Raw genomic sequence first — 22161 nt, 5'->3', positions numbered from 1 at the left:
AGCTAAGCCTATGAAGGAACAGCAAAATATGTAGAAAAACATTAAAAATATGGAGAAAAACAGCTAAATATAGTTTGTCTGGTGCATACAATACAAACTATGGCCTGGAGTTGTTCAGTATTATCACAACAAGAAGTGAGACATCTGCTAGGCTTCACTGCTGAGCACCCCACCTTAATTAATGGGTTTTGTTATTGATTAATGTGCTTGTTTTTAATTATTGAGAGAACTGTGTTTTCCCCTTAAGCTGGAAAAGACTTTCAGACTATCAATCCAGCTGTTATCTTGGCACATGGGAGACATTAAAGAAGTTTCTTGCAAGTGTGTCAATATCTCTGGGCCCTATGGGAAGTGACAAAGGGAGAAGCAGATCAACCAATGACTCAAAATGCTGCACATAACCCCTAAAAAATCTGAAACCAAGTCTCTTCTGGTTGTGCCCATCATATGTATGCATCCTGCTCACTTTTTGTGCTGGTGACAGTAAGCCAAATAAGCAGACACTGGCAGAAATAGAAACCTTGTTAAATCAACAAAACAAAACAAAGGAAAGTGAGTCCTTTGAGCTCTATGAGGTAACACCAGTGATGTCTCCTCTCAGGCATGTACTTGGTGACAAAATGATGGGGCTGATGATTCCTTTATGAATCAGATCCTATGCTGGGTTAAATGTTTGTCTTTGCAGGGTGTTGAGTACCACCTTTTCTATATAAAGAAATGAAACAGGTCTCTGGGCTGCCAGTAAATAGGTGAATTTTACCTTAAAGCAAACAATGAAAGAAGTGATTAGGAAAGTCTGTCTGTGCCCATATCAAGTTTTGTCTTGCCCCAAACTTTGCCCTGTGACTTGGCTGGCCACCAAAGAGCAGCATGGACTACCAGCCCCTGTGAAATGCAGAGGCAGGAGAAAGTGCAGGCTCAGAAATGGCTCTTGATGCCTTAAATTTGAGCTTTCATATTTTCCATATTCTGCACTGCATTGGGGTGTGACTCTGACTCCATATAAAGTGTTACAAGTTCTCCTCCCAGCTCAGTCACACAAAACAATCCTTTTCCAGCCCCAGAACCAAGGACACTGCTGCAGCTTCAGCCCCAAAAAGTGCAAACAGCAGAATTGAGGAGAGAATCTGGGAGGATGGGACTGCAGAACCTGGAGCTGGAATGGGACAATTAACCCCAATATGGGAATGGAACAAAACTTATAAAAGTGTGGAAACTCGTGACTCTGAGCCCATCTTGGGTCTATTTTGAGTCCATTCTGGGTGTAGCCTTGTACATCTCAAGGTGAATCCTTTGAAGGCTTTTTTAATAAATCCCTGCTTTATTCCTTTAACTTTATCCAGCCCCTCTTCTGGGCAGCCTCTCATGGCATCACTCCTGTGCCTGTGAGCAGATGAGGCTCATAACCCCCTTGGGCAGAAGGTGAGCAGGAGCACAGAGCAGAGACACTGGAATTGGGATTGTGCACGGGGAGGAAGGGGGTGTTTGAGGGGACAGTGGCTGTGTTTAGGTGTTTGCAGAGGTTTGCTTCACTGAGGGTGAGCTCACAGGACAAGCAGTGCTTCAGTCCTTCCTTCTGACTGTCCTCCATTCCTGGAGTCACAAGGACAGGCTGACCCCTACCAGCTCCTCACCTCCCCTGAGCTCTCCTTCCCTGTGCTTGCCTGGGCTCTGTGTCAGTGTCCCTGCTCCTCTGGGACAGCTCAGCCAGCCCCACTGCCCTCTCCTACCCTGGCCCGTGGATTTCCTATTCCCCAGGCTGCTTCTTGCTGGTGCAGTGGGCACAGAGAGCCTCTTCCCTAACAAGTCAAACCATCCCAGCTATTGACTGCTTGATTCCAAGTCAAGCTTTGTAGCCTCCAGGGCTGGATTTCTGCCCCAGGCTGCCACAGCACGCCCAGATAAACGTTCTGAATAGAACAGGATTCATGGCTGCTTCAAGGCAGGAGTCAGTACAGAGTGCTGAAGTGCAAGCAAGACCTAGGCTGAGGCCGTCAGCTCTTTTTGTAATTTCATTCTGCTTGCAGCACTCTCTCAGCCAGAGAGAAAGAGATCTGGGACCACAGCACAGAAATTCCATAGACAACTTTATTTCTACAACAGCAAATCTGAGTACATAGAATATCAAAGGAGTTTTATAGGGTTCAAGTGGATAGGAAAGTAACCAATGGAGTGATAAGTTGAAAACTATCCAATTACTTTAAGGTTTTAAGTAGAAAATGACCAATCACCTAGCAGAGATGAAGACTAATAAAAATTCTAAAAGATAACATGGGGCTCTACAGGGGGGTGAACATTTCTCTAGTATGAGCCATCCTAAGGAAGGATTTCTTAAGGGAGAAAGTTCCAAGGGGGTCATAAAGGGGTGGCTGAGCCATCCACAACAGCTCCCCATTTTGACTGTTGAATAAGGAAACTGAGTTGCTGTGCTTTCTGCTGGCTGGGCTGGACAGTGCTGGCTCTCCAGCAGCAGCAGCTGCACTTTGCCAAGCTCACCCCAGCCCTGTGCTTCTCTCCTGCTGGTGGAGCTGACAGGCAAACCGTGACTCACGCTGGCTGACGAAATGCAAGTGGTGTCTGAAAGCCACAGCCTCATTATCCATTATTACTGATAACCATATGTGGTAGGAAATGGGGTGATTTTCGGGTGTTAATGGACTTCAAGTATTTCCCATCATTTCTTGTGTAAGGAGAGGCAGCCTCAGTGACATTTCCCACTCTGCTCTGCGTCATGTTTGGTAGCTCCTTCTGAGCTGAGGCCAGCTCCATCCCAGGGGTGGCCACCAGCCCTGTGACCCTCAGTGTGAGCCAGGAGAGATGGGAAAGAAGAGAGAGGAGGGAGGGAGGGATTGCTACAGCCCCCTCCATGGCTGTGGGTTTGTCTGAAGCCACTCTAGTTCTGGTTACAATGCACGATGTACTTGTTATTGCAGAACACCTTAAAACATGACAACCAATCAAAACCTTTACTATCACCTATAGCCCATCATAAGAACTGACATTACCATATCCATGTTACCATCTTCCAATTTAAAAAAATCAGTGTGTTACAGTTTCAGCTAGAAGTTGTTTTTCAGTTTACTTCGAGTGGAAAATTCTGAGATTTTCCTACTTTCAACATTGGCTTTTTTGTTTGCATGTGAAAATCCTTATTGCTTGGTAAAAACATCTTTTGTTTGAGGTGGATTTATCCTTTTCTTTGAGTCACAAAAACCCCTTCCAACTCATTTTACCCTTTGGCTTCTTAGTTATCCACTAAGACTGGCTCAGCAATTCTTTTCTTCTACGTCAAAACTTGCTATAATTTCTATTCCTTCTTCAGATTCTACATTCAAAGATCTTTCTGTTATACATACACATCTGTGAGACTTTCCTGTGTGACACATCCTTATCCTTCCCAACATCATGGAAAGGGAGAGCAGACCACAAGGTCTTGTTGCAGTAACAGTAAGCACAGGAAAAAGATTGTGCTGCCCATCCGTAGTCAGAGATTGTCTCTAGAATCTACCTGATAAAAAAAAAAAAAAAAGGAACTATGTGTAACTTTCACACAGTTTTCATAGCACTGGAAATGTCTGTTCAAACACTGAATGTGTAATTCACCTATCACTTCCAACCTCCTCCTCCCCCAGCCCCCACCTCCAAGGGACACCACAAGCCTGAATGCCACAAAGGAAAAATTTATTATTTTTTTTAGGAAGAGAAACACATTCTCACTTCTGCTGGGGAGTGTGAAAATCCCCAGCCTTGGGCCAGGGTGCAGCTGCCTTCAGTTCCCATGGTGGTGAGTTAAAAACCCAAAATATCCCTTAATGATGAGCATCCTGTGGTGCAAATCAGCCACAGCTTCTCAGCTGAGAGGAGAAAAGCTTCTTGGCACATCATGAGTGAACTGCTCCAGCCAGTTTGCCCTGGGCCTGGCCCAGGTAGGGAAGTTCATTAAGCTAAAGCCCAGGAAAGTTCTCCAAAGCCTGGAGCATGTCCTTAGTTTCCTGTAGCACCTGAGTGGGTGAGTCCAGGTGTGGGTGCCTGCAAAGCAGCAACAGTCCAGAGCATTGGGAGAATATTCAAAGAGGATTTTGGTGCTGGCAACCTGGTCTGAACCTTTCCCAGTGTTTTTGAGAAATCTGATGTAAAATTCTTGTGCCTATCATTTATATACATAAATACTTTGAATAAAGGCTTTGGAGTGTACAAACTGAAATGTGGATGGAGTTCATTGGGAGACACATCCTTAAAACCTGCTTCACTTCAGCCCAAAATCCCACAGCTGCTGACTGTGCTGGGGGCAGGGCAGGATTTGTCTGCAAGGAGAGCAGGGATGGGCAGCCCAGGGTGAGTGGGAGCAGTGGGAGCTCAGCAGGAGCAGGCAGGTGTGCATGTAGAAATCTTCTCTGCCCTACTTTTTATGTGCCTGGATCACTTTTGGGTCAAGCCAGTGTGTGTGTGTGTGCTTGAAGGAGAATTTCCTCTGCCACCTTACATCTCAAGATAATGTCCCACCAGATCTTCCTTGAAGTCAGGCTTCAGTAGTTTGCAGGCAGCTGGAACAGCCAGTGGGGCTCTGCTCTCAAGGGCTGCTCCCCAAAATTCCACAGTCAGTGCTCCTGCTGTCCAGTGCAGTCCTGCCAGCTCAAATGCCACCTTCTCTCAGAGCCTTTATCTGCCTCACTCCATAGACATTCCCCTGCTGCCTCTTCCCTGTTTTCTGGGCAGATTCCTGCACTTCCTGCTCCAAGTGGCTTCAAGACACTTGAGGTATCTTTCTGGCTCACCAGACATTTATTTGAGAAAAAGCACAGCATATTTCTACTATATACAGATACTGTCAAGTAAACTGAGAAATCCAGGGTTTCTCTGAGTGGGAGCTAAGCTTGGGTGACTTTTTTTGGCTTTCATTTCTGCTCTTCCCAAGAGCTCCATGCATCCCTTTTCCCCAGTGTTGGGAAGATCCATCCTGGGTAGCAAATCAGCTGCACAGAGCTCCAAAGAGGCATGCACTATGTAAAGCCTGTCTGCACTGTGGTCCATGTGCTCTCCACAGCCCCAGGGAGGGGTTCTGGAGCAGTCTGCCTGTACAAGGACAAAACCTACAGCTTTGTCTGGGCAAGGCTGTGCTTTCCACGCTGCTTTTCACACATTTCAGTGCCAGCTCCCCGAGCTAGCAGTTGTTGTCAGTGACTAACACCAGGCTGAAGGACAGATCTGAGACGCTGGCGTTGGAGTCAGTCCACAGAGTGATGCTGTTCTCCCTGAACAGGTAGAGCACCGTGGTGAGGTTCACCCTGCTGTCATTGCTGTGCACAAACTGGTCCCACAGGGTGCTGCTGCTCGTCATGTGTGTGCCCTGCAGGGTCAGCTTCACCCAGTCCTCCTCTTCCAGGAGGTAGATGAGGCTTTTCAGGGACACGAGGTAGAGGCCATCACAGGGGATCAGGATGGAGCCATTGCTGATCTGCAGGGAGCCCCCCTCAGCTGTGAGGTTCATGGGTACTCCTCTGGTGCTGTTCCCTGGAATGGAAGGATGCAAAGATGATCAAATGTCTTTTAGGAAATGGGTTGGTTTGCACCACCTGAGTGCAAGGAAGATTGAAAAATAGAAAAAAGGGAGAAGAGAAGCTGCACTGTAAATTAGAGAATGGGGCACAGAGCCAGACATCATCTGCCATGAAATTTTACAGATTCCCACTCTTGACTGTGGACTTGACACACTTAAGTTGTGCCTTTTGGCACATCGTTTATGTGGATTGCTCCTCCAAATTTTTATTTATGAGCTATTTACTTACTCTGTGTATTAGAATACAGAAAAATACAGCAAGTAAAGCATCACTGTGAATTTAGAAGGTGCAGGTTCATAAGAAATTGAAAATTAAGATGGTAAATAAGATGAGAAAAAGCATCTAGGTCTGGAAGACAAAAAGTGCTTTCTGTGGAGATGCTGGTTACATAAGCCTTGTCTTGGGGTTTAGTTTTGGGAGTGTTTTGTCCAGAGGAAAAGATGAAAGATCAGAAAAAGGACAAAAACAGAAGGAACTAATTAATAGAGAGCAGAATAAGGAGAAATTAAACTGAAATTTAGCATGGAAGGTTTTCACGTGGAATGAAGAGTAGCAGTTCCCAGGGCTATGCTGGTCATGTTTCCCTGCTGAAACCCCTGGGACCAGGACACCCACAGGGTCTCCAGGCAAAACCCCTCTGGGCTGAGACCAAATTTCTCAAGGTTTTATCATAAAGGACATGAGTTTATATTAGGTGTGACTCCCTGCTGCCTCACGCTTCCAACTGAAAATAAAAACTGTCAGTTGTGATTTCTGTATGTTTCTGAAAGTCTTGGTTGTTTGTTTTATCTTTGAGGTGCGTCACAAACAGACAATGTAGCTGGCATGAAGAGCAGCACATCTGGTGTAGTGTGTGCTCTCACCCTCTCCTTCCAAGGAAATCATTTACATTTTCCATAGGTCAGGAGACCATTGATTTGTTCCAGAAAAGCCCATTTACTAAATTCTCAGAAATGCCTTTCTTGTTCACTCTCAGAGTGGAAGATAGTTTTAGGAGATAGATGAGGGCTGCAGAAATCCACTCAGATTTTCAGGCTTTCTGTTCTGCTCTGGGAAAACTCAATTGTTTCATTTTGGCCCCTTGCAGCACTGGGGCAGGCTTGGCCCCTCTCCCCTCTCATGGCCCCAGTCCTACATCAGAAGAAATAGCCACCACTATGGCACCAAGCACACAGTAGCCATTCAGGTATTTTGGGGGCCAAGGATGAGGTCCCTGGGGACTGTGGTGGAGTGGGGACCCTCCCAGTGTGCCAGGGGGATGTGGGGGATCACCAAGGGGCCAGGGTCCCCCCACCCCAACACCCACCTGAGTACCGGATGTGGGTCCACAACACTTTGTCCCTCTGGGTCTGGAAAAGAAAGCAAAAATAAATAAATTTAAAATAAATACATCCTTGTTAAGGCTGGCACCGGGCTGGCACCTCACTGCTGCTGCTGCCACTTCCATTTCCCAACCAGGATCTCCTTCATTCCCTGCAGGAGCAGAGCAGCTACATCTCCAAAAACACCTCGGGCAGCCTCAGGATCACAGCTGCTGCCAGCCAGCTCCCACCTGGGCTGGATTTTTTATAATTATTGGAAAATACCATTTTCAGCATGGTTCCCAGCCTGCTGTGACCTGGGCTGAATTTTTTATCATTATTGGAAAATACCATTTCAGCCCAGAGAAACTGTGGAAGCTTCCATATCCCTGGAAGTGTTTGAGGCCAGGTTGGGAGCAGTCTGGGATAGTGGGAAGTGTTGGAAAGATATTCTCTTCAAGGTCCCTTCCAGCCTAAATCATTCTGTGATTTGCTTTGTGAAGGTAACAGAGAAAATGAATGCAAATATACAAGTGTGTATCCTGCTGGTCAGATATGTTAAACACCGAGCTGCTGAGCTGAATTTTTAAATCTGAACTCGGCATCTCCAGTCATAACCACAGGAGACCCAAATCTGCAGTCTCTACACAACCACAAGTTCTGATTAAAGAGTGAAAGCTTGGGCTCAGTGCCCTGTGTTCTTCCCTTCACCTGGGCCAAAGGATTCCTGAGGGAGGAGGGGTGCCTGAGGGAGAGATGGGGATTGGGCTGATTCCCTGGATTCGGGTGTCCCAGGAGCACGGGGCAGGTGCAGGGTGTGAACATAGCCAGGCTGCAGGATGGGGACAAGGCTGGGGCAGCAGGGGATGCTCTGTGGGATTTGGGGATGCTCTGAGCTGGGGATGCTCTGTGCAGGATTTGGGGATGCTCTGTGCAGGGTTTGGGGATGCTCTGTGCGGGATTTGGGGATGCTCTGTGCAGGGTTTGGGGATGCTCTGAGCTGAGGATCCTCTGTGCAGGGTTTGGGGATGCTCTGTGCAGGGTTTGGGGATGCTCTGTGCAGGGTTTGGGGATGCTCTGTGCGGGATTTGGGGATGCTCTGTGTGGGATTTGGGGATGCTCTATGCCGGAGCTTCGTTGGGTGCTACTGCTGGAAAAGATCTGCTCTGGCACCCTCTAGTGCTGCCACGGCTCCTGGGAGTCTGGAGACAGGCAAACATCGGCAAACACAAGCTTTACACCACCGAGTCTGGTGGAAGTGTCTCCCTCGGCATCACAGACCCTACCCATGAATCTCACGCCAGATCTCCTTCCTGAGTGCTCAAGTTTCTCTCCTGACTCACACAGCCAGCATTTCCTGGTTGTTTCTCAACGGGACAAAAGCAAAGCACTGATTGCCTGAGGTCAAACAACATCTATCACAATCTGGCCACTGATGGGCAGGGTGTACTCCACCCAGACAAGCTAGTTGCACTTACAAGAGTATTAACCCCCTTGCCACCAATGCAAATTATCTGTTATATTTATCTCTTGCTGCCATTGCATGATCTCTAAGCACTTTGCAGGTACCTACTGGAGAATCCTACTGAGGAGACAATGTGCTGGTGGCAAAGTCAGTGTCCTCTCTTTCTGTGCTCTGCCTTTTCCCTTGCATGTGGGAAAGAGTGGCAGGAGGGCAGAGGTGCTTTTTACTGACAGCTTCAGATTTCCCTGTGCCATTTTCACACAAAAACTTCCTTTCTGCCTTTCTGGATCCTCAAACAGGAGGCTCTCTCCTGGCTGGGACAGTGTCCGGGGCTGTGCCATGTGGCACGAGTTTCAGGAATAAGTTTGGACCACACAAAGTGCAAACCTCACAGGTGCAGGTGTCCCACAGGTGGCAGGGGACTGTTCTCTGGCAGTGGGCTGTACCTCCTCCTCACCAGGATCATGGATTTTACCTCCCAGGCAAGAGGAAAGGTGTGGCAAGAGAAGGTAATTCCTACAGAGGTGGGAATTCCAACAGAAAAAAGCAGATTATCACTGACGTCTTTTTTAACTTCCCCATTTGGGAATCTGAGGTTTGTTCTCCAAGTGATATCATGACAGAGATGAGATCACTGTCCCTTCTGTTAAGCACAATCTGGGCTGCAGATGCTGCCTTTACTGAGTATGTGACATTATTTGTGCTCTGTTCTCACAGAACAGGCCAGGAAGGGTTTATTTTTTAGGAGCCATGTTTCCATGAGGACAATGGAAAGGAGTCAAACATGGTCTCTGTGAGAAAATACAGTTATTCCCTTGCAAATAAAATCAGCATGGCACTCTGCAACTTGGAGAACAGGAGACTCTTCCTAAGGATAGGGAGAGCCACTCACCCACCCCCATGGACCAGCATTCTCATGCTGCTGTGCCTCTATTTCCATAAAGTACCCCTAAAAGTCAGATTTGTGCTGCTGTCCCTTCAGGAGACATTTATGTGGTCAGTTCATGATTATCCAGCTGAGCCCTGTGATTGCACTGCAATGAAATCTCCTCGAGTTCCACTCCTCCACAGAGCAGTGCACTCCAAACAGGACACCAGGACACCGATAAAATGATAGAAATAATGGTCCTAACCCTGCAGTTAGCAAGTGTTTTAAACTGAAAAGGTCCTTTGGTGATCCTCAGTACCTGGATTTCTCATCTGTTGCCATTGCTGCTCCTCAAGCACCCTGTTCCTGTCGAGGAAGGGAAACTCCAGACATGTTACTGTGTCCCCTCCTGGGTTTGTGAGGCTCACAAGCAGCACTGCCAGCCCCTGCTGCATTCCTCTGGCAGTGGAATATTTGTACAGAAGAGCCAGGTGCTGAGAGATGAGGTTTCCCAGGCAGAGTGCAGCTGGGAGAGGTTTCTGCACCTTGAGCACTGCTTACAGGGCAACTTCTGTCTGCCAAGGCAGCAGAAGGAGAAGAACACTGAATGACAGGTGTTATCTCTCAGTGTCACCAGGATCTGCAGTGTAATGGCCACTGTGAGCCTCAGGCCAGTGAAGCTGTTCAGAGCACAGGGGTTTCCATGAAACAGCAGGGAAAATGGAGTATGAGGCCATGGTTACACACCTGGCTTTGCTTCTGTGCCCAGCCTGGATGGGAGGAAAGAATCAACCCAGGTACAACGAAGCACAAGCAGCTTTAAAGTGGTGCAAAGCTCCTGGAGAAGGAGTGGGAGGAGAAATTGCTGCTGCACCAGCAGCACTGAAGTGTCAGTGAAAGGTTGTTGACAATCCATCAGCCTGCAAGCCCTGAGAGAGTCCAGTTTGTGTTTGCTGCAGCTTGTGCTGGAATATCACAAGCTCCAAGCATCTCTGGATTTTACCCTGCTTGCTCTGGTGTTATGGGCACACAAAACCCTCTCTGGACACAGCCAGGAGGAGATGACTGCTCCTAACCCTGCCTTATGGGCAGGCTGAGAGCACCCAAAAGTGTCAGGGGGTCTTGCTAGAGCTGTCACTTGCCTCCCCACACATCTACTTGCCATTCAAAAGTCCAGGAGGTGTCTATGAGCAAATCAGGTTGTCACTGATACACAGGATCTTACTCAATTAAATGGGAATGCACACAAGCCACTGCAGGGAGGAGGAAGAGTGGGAGGGAGCCAGACTTCCCTTCCCCAGGAGTCAGTGAAAAGAGCATTCTGCAGGAAACATGGGCCCAAACCCTCCACTAGGCAACACTAAATATTACTTTGAAGACATGAGATTTAAAAAATTAAAAAAAAAAATTAATTAAAAACCACTATCATACAGAAGGGATTAAAAACTTGAATAGTGATAGGGATAAGCTTCAAAGCTTTTTTCTTTTCTTGAAAAAGCAAAGAAAAGAAAGCCCATCCAAAGCTTGAGAGGCCAGCAGACAGAGGGTTGAACATGACTCTTACCATTGAGGGCTGCAGGAAATCGATGCCCAGGTAAATGAGGCAGGCAAGCAGTAAAATCCACTGAGCCACAGCAGACACCAGGTGCAGCGTGTTCCTAACCTGTCCTGCCTGCCAGAGCATCCATCCATCCTCCTCTGCTTCCCTCTGGCTGTGCATCTGCTCTGCAGCTCCTGGCTCTGCATCTGGCTCTCCTTCCATGCCAGCAGCTGCTGGGGAAGGGGCAGGAGCAGAGCAGAGCCCAAGGGAGCAGGGCTGGTGAGCTCCTGTCCCAGGAGCAGAGATGAAGTGAGCACAGTGCCTTCAGGAGATCACTTTATGCACAGAGAAGCAGGCGGGGGAACTTCTTTGTGACTAATCTAAATTTCCCCTTCCTTCCTTCCTTTCTTTCTTTCTTTTCTTTCTTTTTTTTTTTTTTTTTTTTTAATTTTTTTTTTTTTTTTTTGGTTTTCTGTGCGAATGTGGGGGCTGATTTATTGCATCCCAGTTCAGTTTTGACTAAGAGCCTTTCAAAGGAGAGGTGTTTATGTCTTTCACAGCTTCAATATCATGTTCTTTCCAATAATAGTGAAGAGCTGGGTGGACAGTGCTTGTCTTCACTCAGCCTTTTGTCTCTGTTCAGCCTCAGGTGGGGAGTTTACAGGGCTGGCTCTCTCCCTTTCTAACATCCTGTGATGCTCCTGAAATCCCTTTACAGAAAAGATGCAATGAATAGGAAAGGATGTGGGACAGGTGGATGGCATAAGGGACTGGAGAGAAAACATGATCTTCCCTTTTCACTTTTTTCCTTCTGGTTTTAAAGCCATGAGATGTCGTGCAAAGCACAGAAGGGAGAAAAGTGAGAACTGTTTGAGAAGAACTTCCCCTTTTGCACACTTGGAAACCTGTAGTCCAGCAAATGCCTCCAGAGGGACATTTCCATGCAGGCTTCTCTCCTGGCAGAGGAAAGCCTCTCCCTTGGGATGCCTTTGGCACTTCTGCTTGGGACACACAGAGCTGCCAAATATCAGGTGCCTGAAGCATCTCCTGTGCTTATTTTGGGTGAGAGACTTTGCATTACTCTTTGGGGCAGTCCAGCACTGCTCTTTTCACTGCTCTTTTTTTTTCTGCTGTAAATCACCAAATCGTGACCAAAGTCAGGTGCTGCCTTCTCCTGGTGAGGATGGAGCCCACTGGGAGTAAAATTACCTGCCTGCCTTCTAGGGATGAGCTGTCAGAGAGTTTCCCTTCCCCAAAATGTGCCCTCTTAACCTGTCACAAGGCACATGTCCTGACATGTAACCTGCATGCAGAGGAAGCAGGAGCAATGCTCTTCCCATCTAGGCAAGGATATTTCCTGGGAACATCAAGCAAAGGAAGAGGGAGTGCAGCAGCTGGGTAGGAGCTGCTGTGAGGACACCCCACGCTGAGCTGAGGGTGGGTTGGGTCAGGAACACACTCTGGTGTGTGCTGCAGAGCACACCACAGCTCATGGAAGCTTAGGGAAGAAAGATCAGCTTCTACATCGTCCACTTGTGAGCGCGTGGAAATTCCTGTTGGTTCCCACCTCTAGTCACTCTCCTGGCTGTGCTGGAGCTTCAGCCCAAAGAGAGGCCCCAGGAACAGCCCTCAGCCTCCTCCCTCCACCAGAAATAGGACTGCAGCCACAGCCAGAGGGCTGGTGCTGCCCCAGAGCAGCTCCCTCGGATGCAGAGTGTGACTTTGGTGTTTTGTGACATTTAGCAGCCACAGAATGCTGCCTGGGATGGGACCCAGGCTTGGCCAGGCCCTGCAGAGGAACCCAGAGATGCTTTGAGGTGCTGCAGAGGCTGCTGGAGCTGGAGGGATGTGGAGAGGATTGTTGGCTTCTATGGATCTGCAAAGTCATGTCTGGGGATTTTGGGGTCCCCAGGAAAGCTGCTCTGAGTGGGCCCAACCTGCTCCCTCCAGGAAAAGACACTTGAGCTCACTGCTCACTGCTTAGCTTCTGCAAAAATGCCAGGATGCTGAGCTAAGACATCCCAAACCCTTGGCTGCCTGTGATTCTCACATTTCACACACATGCTTTGGAACCAAATGCAAGCTTTTCCCCATTTCCTCTCTCCCTGGATCTGGATTTTGTACTGGTTTTCTTTCTAAACCTCTAAAAAAAAAAACCCAAAAAACCTGTGGGTGAAGCTTGTGCTTAGGCATTTCTGGAATTGCCTTGTCATTTCTGTAGTCCCCCAAGTAGAGCAAGTGGCTCGCAGCCTGAATTAGCAGCAGTGGTGGCACAAAAGCTGCATTTCCAGTGATGTCCTTGGCAGTGTAACTGAGACAGGAGAGAGGACAGCGTGTCCACAAGCATCACAAACACCCTGGCACAGACTCTTCTCTGTTTTTGATTGCTTCCAGCTTTTCCTCCTGCCCTGCACATGGAAGTTCATGCTACCTGGGGTTTTTCAGAGGTCACACTCACCCAGAATTTGCCAAAATCCTCAGTGTTTATCAGAATTAGTTTGGTCCCTCTTCCTCAGGGGCTCTAAAGTTGGAGTCTCTTGGGGTTTTGCCTCAACCCTTTGCAGCCACCAGAGTGAGCAGGATGGCTTTGGGCATGCTGCTTTCTTTCCAAAGAAATCCCTGTTGGTGACACAGGCAGGAACTTTGGTTGGTTTTTTTTTACAGAATGGAAGGATGCACCTTGATCCCCTAGACCTGCCCTTCTGCAATATGCCCTGTTCCTTGGAGATCCTCTGGCAGGCCAAGCAGGAAGGGGGAGACACTCACAGGTGAGATCTGGCCTCTCAGCTGGTGGCTTTTATCTATAATTTAAGTTTATAATTTCAAGGTTTGGCTGCACTTGAAATTAATTACCAGGAGAGCAGTGCTGTCATTGCTGCAGTCAAGAATTACAATTTACACTCAGTAAATTGAGTGTGGGTGCCTGTCTTTCTGCCTCAGGAATAACTGCTGGCATGGTTTGATTTACTGAAACAGTAGAAAAGAGCAAAGGAAGCCTTTGAGGGGGAGAAAAGCAAAGTGCCCCAGCAACTGCTGTTTAATGTCTCTGTCCACTCCAGAAATAAAGTATTTTATAATCAAGGCAGATTTATTTGACAAAGTCAAGGACTTCTGCCTAAAAGGTTTCTGGAGTCCTGCTCCAGTGTCTCTGAACTGCATTAACTGTTTGTCTCCCTTGATCATCAGAGCAAAAGATACCAAAATCTTTCACATCAGCACACTTAGAATCTGCTGATTTCTGGCTAATGTTGGTTGTTCAGTTGGCCCTAAACTGGAAAAATATTTTATATATTTTCCCTTTGCTAAAATAGATTATGAATCTGAGCTGAAAGGTTGTTCTTGGAAGTGGTAAGTGGAGAGGCTCCTCTAAAAATTCAGGAGATGGACTAAATTAACCTTGTGGATTCTTTTCAGCTCATTATATTTTATGATTCTGTGATTAATTTCACTTCCAAGTGGCTTTTCCTTGCTCCTCGTGTACAGACACTTTTTGGCTGATATGTGTGTGTGTCTTGGATTTTTGGCAGCAAAGGCACTGAGCCAATAAGGAAGAATTTGTGTTAGGCTAGTTCTGGCAGTGTAAATTCGAGACAGAAATAGTGAAAACGCTGTGAAATCACACATTAAAATATTGACATTCAGGCAGAGCTGGGATTCTGTGGAGATATTCCCAAAGACTTCACCCCTGGCAGTGCTGGCAGCTGTTCTGGTGCCTGGCAGGGTGGGATCTGTGAGAGGACACCAGGAAGAGCCTGGAGTTTGTTTCGTGGTGGCTTTTTTTTTTTATTTTATTTTTTTTTTTTTTTTTTTTTTTTTTTTTTTTTGTTAATTGCCCATTCCAGCTCCAGGTTCTGCAGTCCCATCCTCCCAGATTCTCTCCTCAATTCTGCTGTTTGCACTTTTTGGGGCTGAAGCTGCAGCAGTGTCCTTGGTCCTGGAGCTGGAAAAGGATTGTTTTGTGTGACTGAGCTGGGAGGAGAACTTGTAACACTTTATATGGAGTCAGAGTCACACCCCAATGCAGTGCAGGATCTGGAAAAAATGAAAGCTGAAGCTTAGGGCATCATAAGCATTCACTGTGGAACCTCTGAAATGTCAAGGTGGACTTAGTCACACACATCTTCCCTCCTTTGTCTTATATCTGCTCCAGCCAGAAATCCCACCAGAACACACTGTGGTACTGTAAGATAACAGGAGAAAAAAACCAAAGACATCTTTTGACATATTTCTGGTACAGAGAATAAGCAATCTATGACAAGAAAAGAAAGAATTCTAGAGCTGACATTCAGAAATGGGGCTCTTGCAGAGGTATTTGGGCAGCCCAGCTCCATTCCCACTCATTCCTGTGGTGTTAGAAACCCCCGAAGGCATGAAGATCCTGATGCCCCAGATACATCTCAGCTCTGGGTTAAGGAAGTGGTTTCTCTTCCTATCTGGCCCTGCCATCATTGACCTGAATCCTTCCCCTAATCACCCCTGTGGGAGTTTTTTGGCCAGCAGATGGTCCCAAAGCCATCCCTTCTGAAAATGGGGTTTTATTGCAGCTCTTGAGTCTTTCTGCGTGCTTCTAACATGTTCACTTCTTTTAAACTTGAGAGGAATTGCAAGCAGACTTTGGGGAAACATTTGCAGGCTTTTATAAGCCTTATTAATTCCCTTCAATAGCTGAAGCATGGGCAGGTAGAGACTACAGTAGAAGAAAGGGAGTTAAGAGCTGCTGGCCTTTCTAGGACAGAGACAGGCTGGAGACTGCAACAGCTCTGCCTGCAAATCCCAGCCTCTGTTTTGGGGTGACTTGTGCTTTTTAATCAGTGGTGGTTGCATTACAGAGGTGGAGAAGGGTTAGATGTTATTCCTGCCCCAGCCAAGGCCAGCAAGAAAGATCCATTTCCTAGTGGAGTGCCATTTCCTGCTTAAGACACTTCACCCCCTTGCCAGTGTTTTATTGGGATGATGTTTTAGCATCCTTTGCTGAACAGGATGCATGCAATACCACCTCAGCTGCCTCACCATCAGCTTCATCAGCAAAAGTGAATCCACTCTCTGTGGAACTTCAGAAACCAAGTGAGGTGTCAATAAACCAATCTGGTGTCAATAAAAACACACTAATTAGAGTGGTGCTGTATGAACACTGTGATCTCTTTCCTTTTCTGTTTTCTCAACATTGTTTTCTCATGTCTAGCAGCTGTAAGGTTAAGCTTCTGGATAAATTGTTTCCTTCTCAAATACATGTTAAAGAGCTCTTTAACTTTCCATTCACAGTCATTTAGCTATTGTTCTTTCCACCTGGTCAGTCTGGCTCATAATTTCCCCTAACTTGTATTAGGTCTTTTGCAATATCTAGTAGCTGTGTTACTGGTTGGGGCTGCCCTCCTTTTGCTCATACTGACTACACATCCTGGTCACTAACCCTTAAACCCTGACCACTTCTTCAGCAATTTAAAAACTTCAGCACTGAAAACCCACAACTATTGCATCCAGTATAATAGTTCACTATAACTGTTTCAGTATTAGGAAATGTCCATCTGAAACCATTGCAAACTCTCCCAATATTCTCCTTGGTCTCACACAAGTCCTGATGGAGATTTTCCCAGCAGCTGCACTGTTCCCTTCTCTGGACCCTGCAGGGGGGAGTTTGCTGGAACCTGGTGCCAATCTCTGTTTTAGCACAGCACACAGGGAAAAAAGAAAGGGCTCTGTTTTCCCTTTTTAATTCTTTTATTTGCAAAACACCGAATTATCTAAGTGCAGCTTCAATGAATGATTGAAAAGTTTTCATCACAACAGGGTTTTTTTAGGTTTAAATTTTAACTTTTCTTAACCAGGTCTTCATCAGTTCTCCATGACCCTCTGACACGATTTAAGGTCCCCCTGCTTTGTGATTCATTGGTATAAAATCCAGGTGTTAGCCATTGTTCTATTGGTTTCAATCTGTTCTTACAACAGTTCACTTTATCTCCTTCTACAAGCAAAACTGAAACAAGCTCATAATGGCAAACATTATTAGCCCTCTATTAGCTCTAGCTTAAGTCTCAAGCTGCATCAAGGGAAAGTTAGGTTGGATATTAGGAAAAGGTTTTTCACTGAAAGAGTGATAAAGAACTGGAATTGTCTGCCTGGGGGTGGTAGAGCCACACTGGATGTGTTTAAAAAAAGACTGGTGGTCTAGTTGAGGTGTTAGAGTGTGGTCTGGACTCGATGATCTTGGTTTCTTCCAACCTGGGCATTCTGTGAATTGACCACCTAATAATCATTAACCTATTGTTTGTTTATCTAATTTTCACCCTGATCAATATGAATTGCTTCAGCCCCTCCCTCTCCACCTCTCCCTGCCCCTGTTTGCAGTCCAGTCTGCCTTTGCTCTCTTCTCCATCTGCCACTTTCACTGGTCCTTAGGTGAAAAACAGCCCAGCAGGGTTTCTCCCCGTGGCATACAGAATATCTGGGATTCTGGGGCTCCTGTGCCTGCATCCCCTGGGTGACACTTCCAGGCAGCCAGGCAGGAGTTCACACCAATGGAAATGCACAATACTCACCCAAGCAACACCAGTGCCCCATCCTCTTCCCCTCCCTGGCTTATCAGAATGAAAGCCCAGTGCACATCAAACAGAGACCTTCAGCAGGGAAACAGCTAAGGAGAGTTTGGGAAGCAGATAGAACATGTAACCACCAGGCACAGGGCACTGTGCAGCCCCTTTTGTTCCCCTTTCCCTCTGTTTCCCCCCCTGGTTCCTCCCACCTTGATCCACCCCTTTTCCAGATATCCCACAAGTCCTGCACGGTGTCAGAAAGCTCTGCCCAGCTTCCTGCAATGAGCTCCATGTGCCTGTGGCTGATCCCCCTCCTTGCTTGGCAGCTGGGAAGGGTTTCCCAGCTCCCCACCGAGGCAGATGCACTAATCCATGCACAGTCATCTCCCAGAGCTCACAATGTGAAACAGATTCTTGGAGCATCTGATGCTTTTTATTTTCCTTCAGCTAGGTCCTTTGCACAGACTCCCACAGCAACATCCAACAGCTCTTAAATATTTTCCTTGCATGACTGCAAAATTCAGTGAGTTATAACTCAGGAACTTGATGGCATGTCCATTATCTCTGATAATTTATCTCTTCCTCATCTCCTGCTTAGGGATTCCTTGCTTTTTCAGTGCCTGCAGCTTCACAGAACATAGAAAAACTAATATTTCAGTTGCATCTTCAGTACAGACTCAACAGAGTGCTCAGATCTGAGCAAAACAGTTCATTCTCCCAAGACAACTTTTCCTTGCCAATGCTCTTAACCCCCTTCAAGGCTGGGCATGGGAGAAAGAGCCCCAGATTTCCTTGTTTTTCACAGCATCTCCTCTGAATTACTTTTCCTGACACTCATCACCCAACCTGTGCCCAGCCTTGTGCCACCTCTCCATGCATCAGCTGGAGAGCTGCCAGCTGCATCCTTCACCCTGGCCAGAGGAAGAGAAATCCCAAAAATCCTCTGGAACTGCAGCACGGGGAGCAGGCTGGCATGACATTGTCAGGAAAATTAATGCAGAAATACCAGAGGTTTATGTCCAAAAAGGAGACAGAGGAATCCTGTAACTGTATTGGAATAAAGGGAGAGCCCATGGGGCATTCACCTGGGATCTCTCAGATTTTTGGAGGACCCAGCCTCCTTTTTATCCCAATTTCCTGGCCACTTTTCCCTCTCTCCCCATGGGCTGAGGTACTTGAGAGGCACAGACTTCCCAGAACACCTGATACCTGAGATTCCCTTCTAATGTACAACCCTTCCTTTTAATTTTCACTTCTTACAGGATTCATGGTTTTCCCCTATTGCTTCTTTCATCTTTCAATATCCAATTCCATTTATCAGCAAGCCTACAGTTTGTAGAGTCAAATATCTTTTTCCATTCATAAATCAGTGGAATCCTTCCCATTGTTTCTTTTATCTCTCATTGCTGGTTTATCTAGCAAACCCACAGCTTATTTGTAAGGACAAATCCATCATTTCTCTCAGCAGGGACTCAAGCAGGAGTCAGCCCTGCTCCTCTCCTCTGTGGGGCTGGAGAAGCCCCTGGCTGTGCCCAGAGCAGCAGCACAGGATGTCTCAGGCTGCCATCCCCCCATGACTCAACTAGGTCACTGCAGGGAGGCAGCTGGGGTGTGAGTGGGGCTTTCTGTGCTCTGAATGCCACAGGCTCCCGCCGAGCTGTGACCTTTTCCAGCCCTGGTTTCGAGGTGGGAAAGCTGCAGGTGGCTCTTGCACACACCCCTGGCACTGTGAGTCCTGCTGGGAACAAGCTCGTGGGCTCTGGGATAGAGGGGAAGGCAGGCTGATGCCTCTTGTAACAGCACTGGGAGTTTTGCTCCACTCACTCTGCTCTGTGCCAGCCTCCTCTGCCTTCCCCCAGAACCAGGATTGACAAACACACGATGGAAATGGGATTCTCTCCTGTCCGGGCTGGGTTGTTTATTAAATCTTATCAGAAAGTGCAGAGTGTTGGACAGCACTTCTAGCTAGGAAAAATGGAGAAAGATCCAGCTGCTACAAGGTCTCTTAAAGCTGAACAGTCCAACAGAGAATTAACATCTATGTTAATTATCCTTTTAACCCAATAACTAAATTCCCATAACCCTCAGTATGACACTGACCAACCAGAAACTAGAACCTGAAACCATGAAGAAGAAAGAATATGAACACCAAAAAGGACACCACCCAAAATTCTCCATCTGGTCCCATACCTGTTACTATACTATAAAAACCTCAAATTTAAAACCCTTCACCATGTGAAATCACACACTTCTATTTCACTACACACCCGTGATTTTAACTCCATCACTCAAATCTGGAAGCTTCTCCATGGCCTCAGGTCAAAATCAGTGTTCTCCAGGGGGTCAGTGCCTGACAGCTCAGAAAGCTCAAAAACCCCACGTTTCTGGGATCCAACAGCCTCCAAGCTCCAGCCCCATCCTGCTGAGATGCTGGGTGGTGGAAGGAGACCCAGCTGTGACCTGCCATCAAATCTCAAACAGTTTGGGCTGCTCTGTGCCAGATTTCATGGCCATCTTTCAGGCAAAGATTCTCCCAGTCAATTTTCTACTCCCTCCACTGATTTTTCTGTGGTTATATTTATCCTGGCAGGCTAATTTTGCTAATGGATAGAAGCATTTGTGGTTATGACTCATTGCACACTATGAAATCTATGAAATCCGTGCACATCTGGGCAGAGATGTTGGTTAGTGCTGGAAAATAAAGCCCTTGTAGCTTGTCTCAAGATTATGTTCTTAGCCCTGTCTGATGGCCCACTCTGCCTCCCACAGGGACAGTGGGATGAAGGAGAGACTTTTAAAACCTTAGGATCTTATCATGCCAGCAGGAGCATGTGAAGAGCTTACTTTTGCTTTCTAGCATTAGCTTGATATACCCATATCACCTTTAGGGTGAGGCTTAACTGAAAAAATGAGATTTTATTTTTTTTCTGGAAAAAAAAATAATCTTCTGGTATTGGGTGTCTGAACAAAGCAGAAAAAAAATCCCAGAGAATTTCAGCTGATAATGTGGCAGAGTCATCTGCACAGTGCCAGGGACAGTGCAGTCATGTCTCCCCACCCTACGATATCATCAATTCTGCTATGACTTGGGCAGGAGATAGGATGGAAAAACTGAAACTGCTGAAGCCAGCTGGAAATTTTTAGGTGGAGTGTGCATCTGCTGCCTCCCAGGAGCCAACCACAATGGGCAGCAAGGAGGACAAAGAGAGACTTCTTGCAAGGATAAGGGGGGAATGGCTTCTGACTGGAAAAGAAAAAAGAAAAGAAAAGAAAAGAAAAGAAAAGAAAAGAAAAGAAAAGAAAAGAAAAGAAAAGAAAAGAAAAGAAAAGAAAAGAAAAGAAAAGAAAAGAAAAGAAAAGAAAAGAAAAGAAAAGAAAAGAAAAGAAAAGAAAAGAAAAGAAAAGAAAAGAAAAGAAAAGAAAAGAAAAGAAAAGAAAAGAAAAGAAAAGAGAAAAGAAGATTTGAACTAGATATTAGTAAAAAAATTTTTACTTTGAGGACAAAAGTTGCCCAGAGGAGATTTGAATGCCCCATCCTAGGCTTGGAGGAACCTGGAAGTTCCTAGTGGAAGGTGTCTCTGCCTAGAGCAGGAGGGTTGGAACTGAATGGACTTTAAGGTCCCAAACCAATCCATTATAGGATTCCAAGCCCAGAGACAGTGGTGACAGCTGGTCCCTGCTGTCTCAAGCTGAGCAGGGGGGTTTGAAGCTGGGAGTTGTGGCTTGGTGTACTTTCTTCTCCCCATGCAGAGTCCTTTGTAGGCTTTCAATAACACAGTAGGGGAACCACTGGAGTGAGCCTGTGTTCTGTCCATGTCACCATGAACCAACAGGTCTCTCCTCTCCTCCACACCAGCCCATGTTTTTGTGGTTTTTTTTAGACCTCTTCTCAAGCTGATGCCTCCTGGGCTCAAAAAGTCTCTTGGCAATCTGCTGTCTGCCAGCTCATCCAGCAAATAATCAGCTTAAACTAATTTAATGATGCTTTGTGACACTGCTAATTGCTGTGTTGTGAAACCTTTGCTGGGCTGGCTGCCTGCACCTTCCCCTGACTCCAAATCAGCACAAGCTGAGAAATCTTGGGACCATTCCATCAGCTTCCCTCACCTTCTGGTGAATGAAGCATGATTTGCTTCAAAAGGTCGTGTGGGAAGAATGGAGGCAATAAAGTTTATAAAGTGGATTTCAGGCTACTAATGGCTGGAAAGCCAATGTGTCAGAGTTAGGGTGGGGGTTTTTGGAGCCAGGTCACTGACAGCAGAGCTCTGCAGTGAATAATGACTTAGTGCTCCCTGTGAGAGCAGCATTTCATCTGCTCTCTGGGCCTTATACATGCTAGCAGCAGCATCAGGTCACATGGCCTGCAGGAGAAATAATTCTGTATATCTCAGGTTTCCTGAGCATTTCCACAAAATTAACTCATTTGAGTTACTGGATGTGACATTTCTCTAAGGCAGTGCCAAGCTAATGTCTGGACTTCATGATCTTTAAGACCTTTTCCAAGCTAAATGATCCCATGATTTACAGCATACAAGTTTCCCAAGAAGAGATAAACTGCAGGAAATGAGCTCACGGAGAGGCAGTGATGGGAGGGCAACTGTTCTGTCATGCATCCACCACATGAGGCTTTGCTATGGACCCTATTCATGGGTGCAGAGCCCTCAGAGAAGCTTTAGCTGACTGCAGTTTCTCCTTTCCAGCCCATTTCCCCCCCAGGCATCCCCAGCGCTGTTTCCAGCTCTCCACACACACACCTGCAGCGAAGTCCTGGTGGGCTGCACATAACCAGAGATGGGTCAGGGGGAATGTCCATGCAGGTATTTGCATTTCCTCAGGCTTTGGAGTGTTTCCCACCAGGGGGCTGTGGCAGCACCTGTCAAGGGGCAGCCTCAGCAGGGC

At 46.7% G+C, this 22161-nt stretch overlaps 2 protein-coding genes across 2 annotated transcripts in view; one reads left to right on the top strand and one right to left on the bottom strand.

The window, feature by feature from the left end:
- LOC306805645 (5'-AMP-activated protein kinase subunit beta-2) overlaps positions 1-22161 on the top strand; it is a gene marked incomplete at its 3' end in the record, with an annotated part of 112051 nt that overhangs the window by 32945 nt on the left and 56945 nt on the right. The window lies entirely within an intron of this gene.
- On the bottom strand, positions 4386-10954 carry TNFSF4 (TNF superfamily member 4; the record flags this gene model as incomplete). Its single annotated transcript, XM_079314062.1, has 3 exons — positions 4386-5511; positions 6865-6907; positions 10757-10954. 3 exons carry the CDS (start codon positions 10952-10954, stop codon positions 5162-5164), a joined length of 591 nt encoding a protein of 196 aa, XP_079170188.1. The 3' UTR covers positions 4386-5161.

Source organism: Erithacus rubecula (genome assembly GCF_903797595.1).
Source record: "Erithacus rubecula genome assembly, chromosome: 10".
Classification (NCBI taxonomy): domain Eukaryota; kingdom Metazoa; phylum Chordata; class Aves; order Passeriformes; family Muscicapidae; genus Erithacus; species Erithacus rubecula.
Note: the sequence above shows the minus strand (reverse complement) of the source record. Positions and strands in the feature narration are given on the sequence as shown.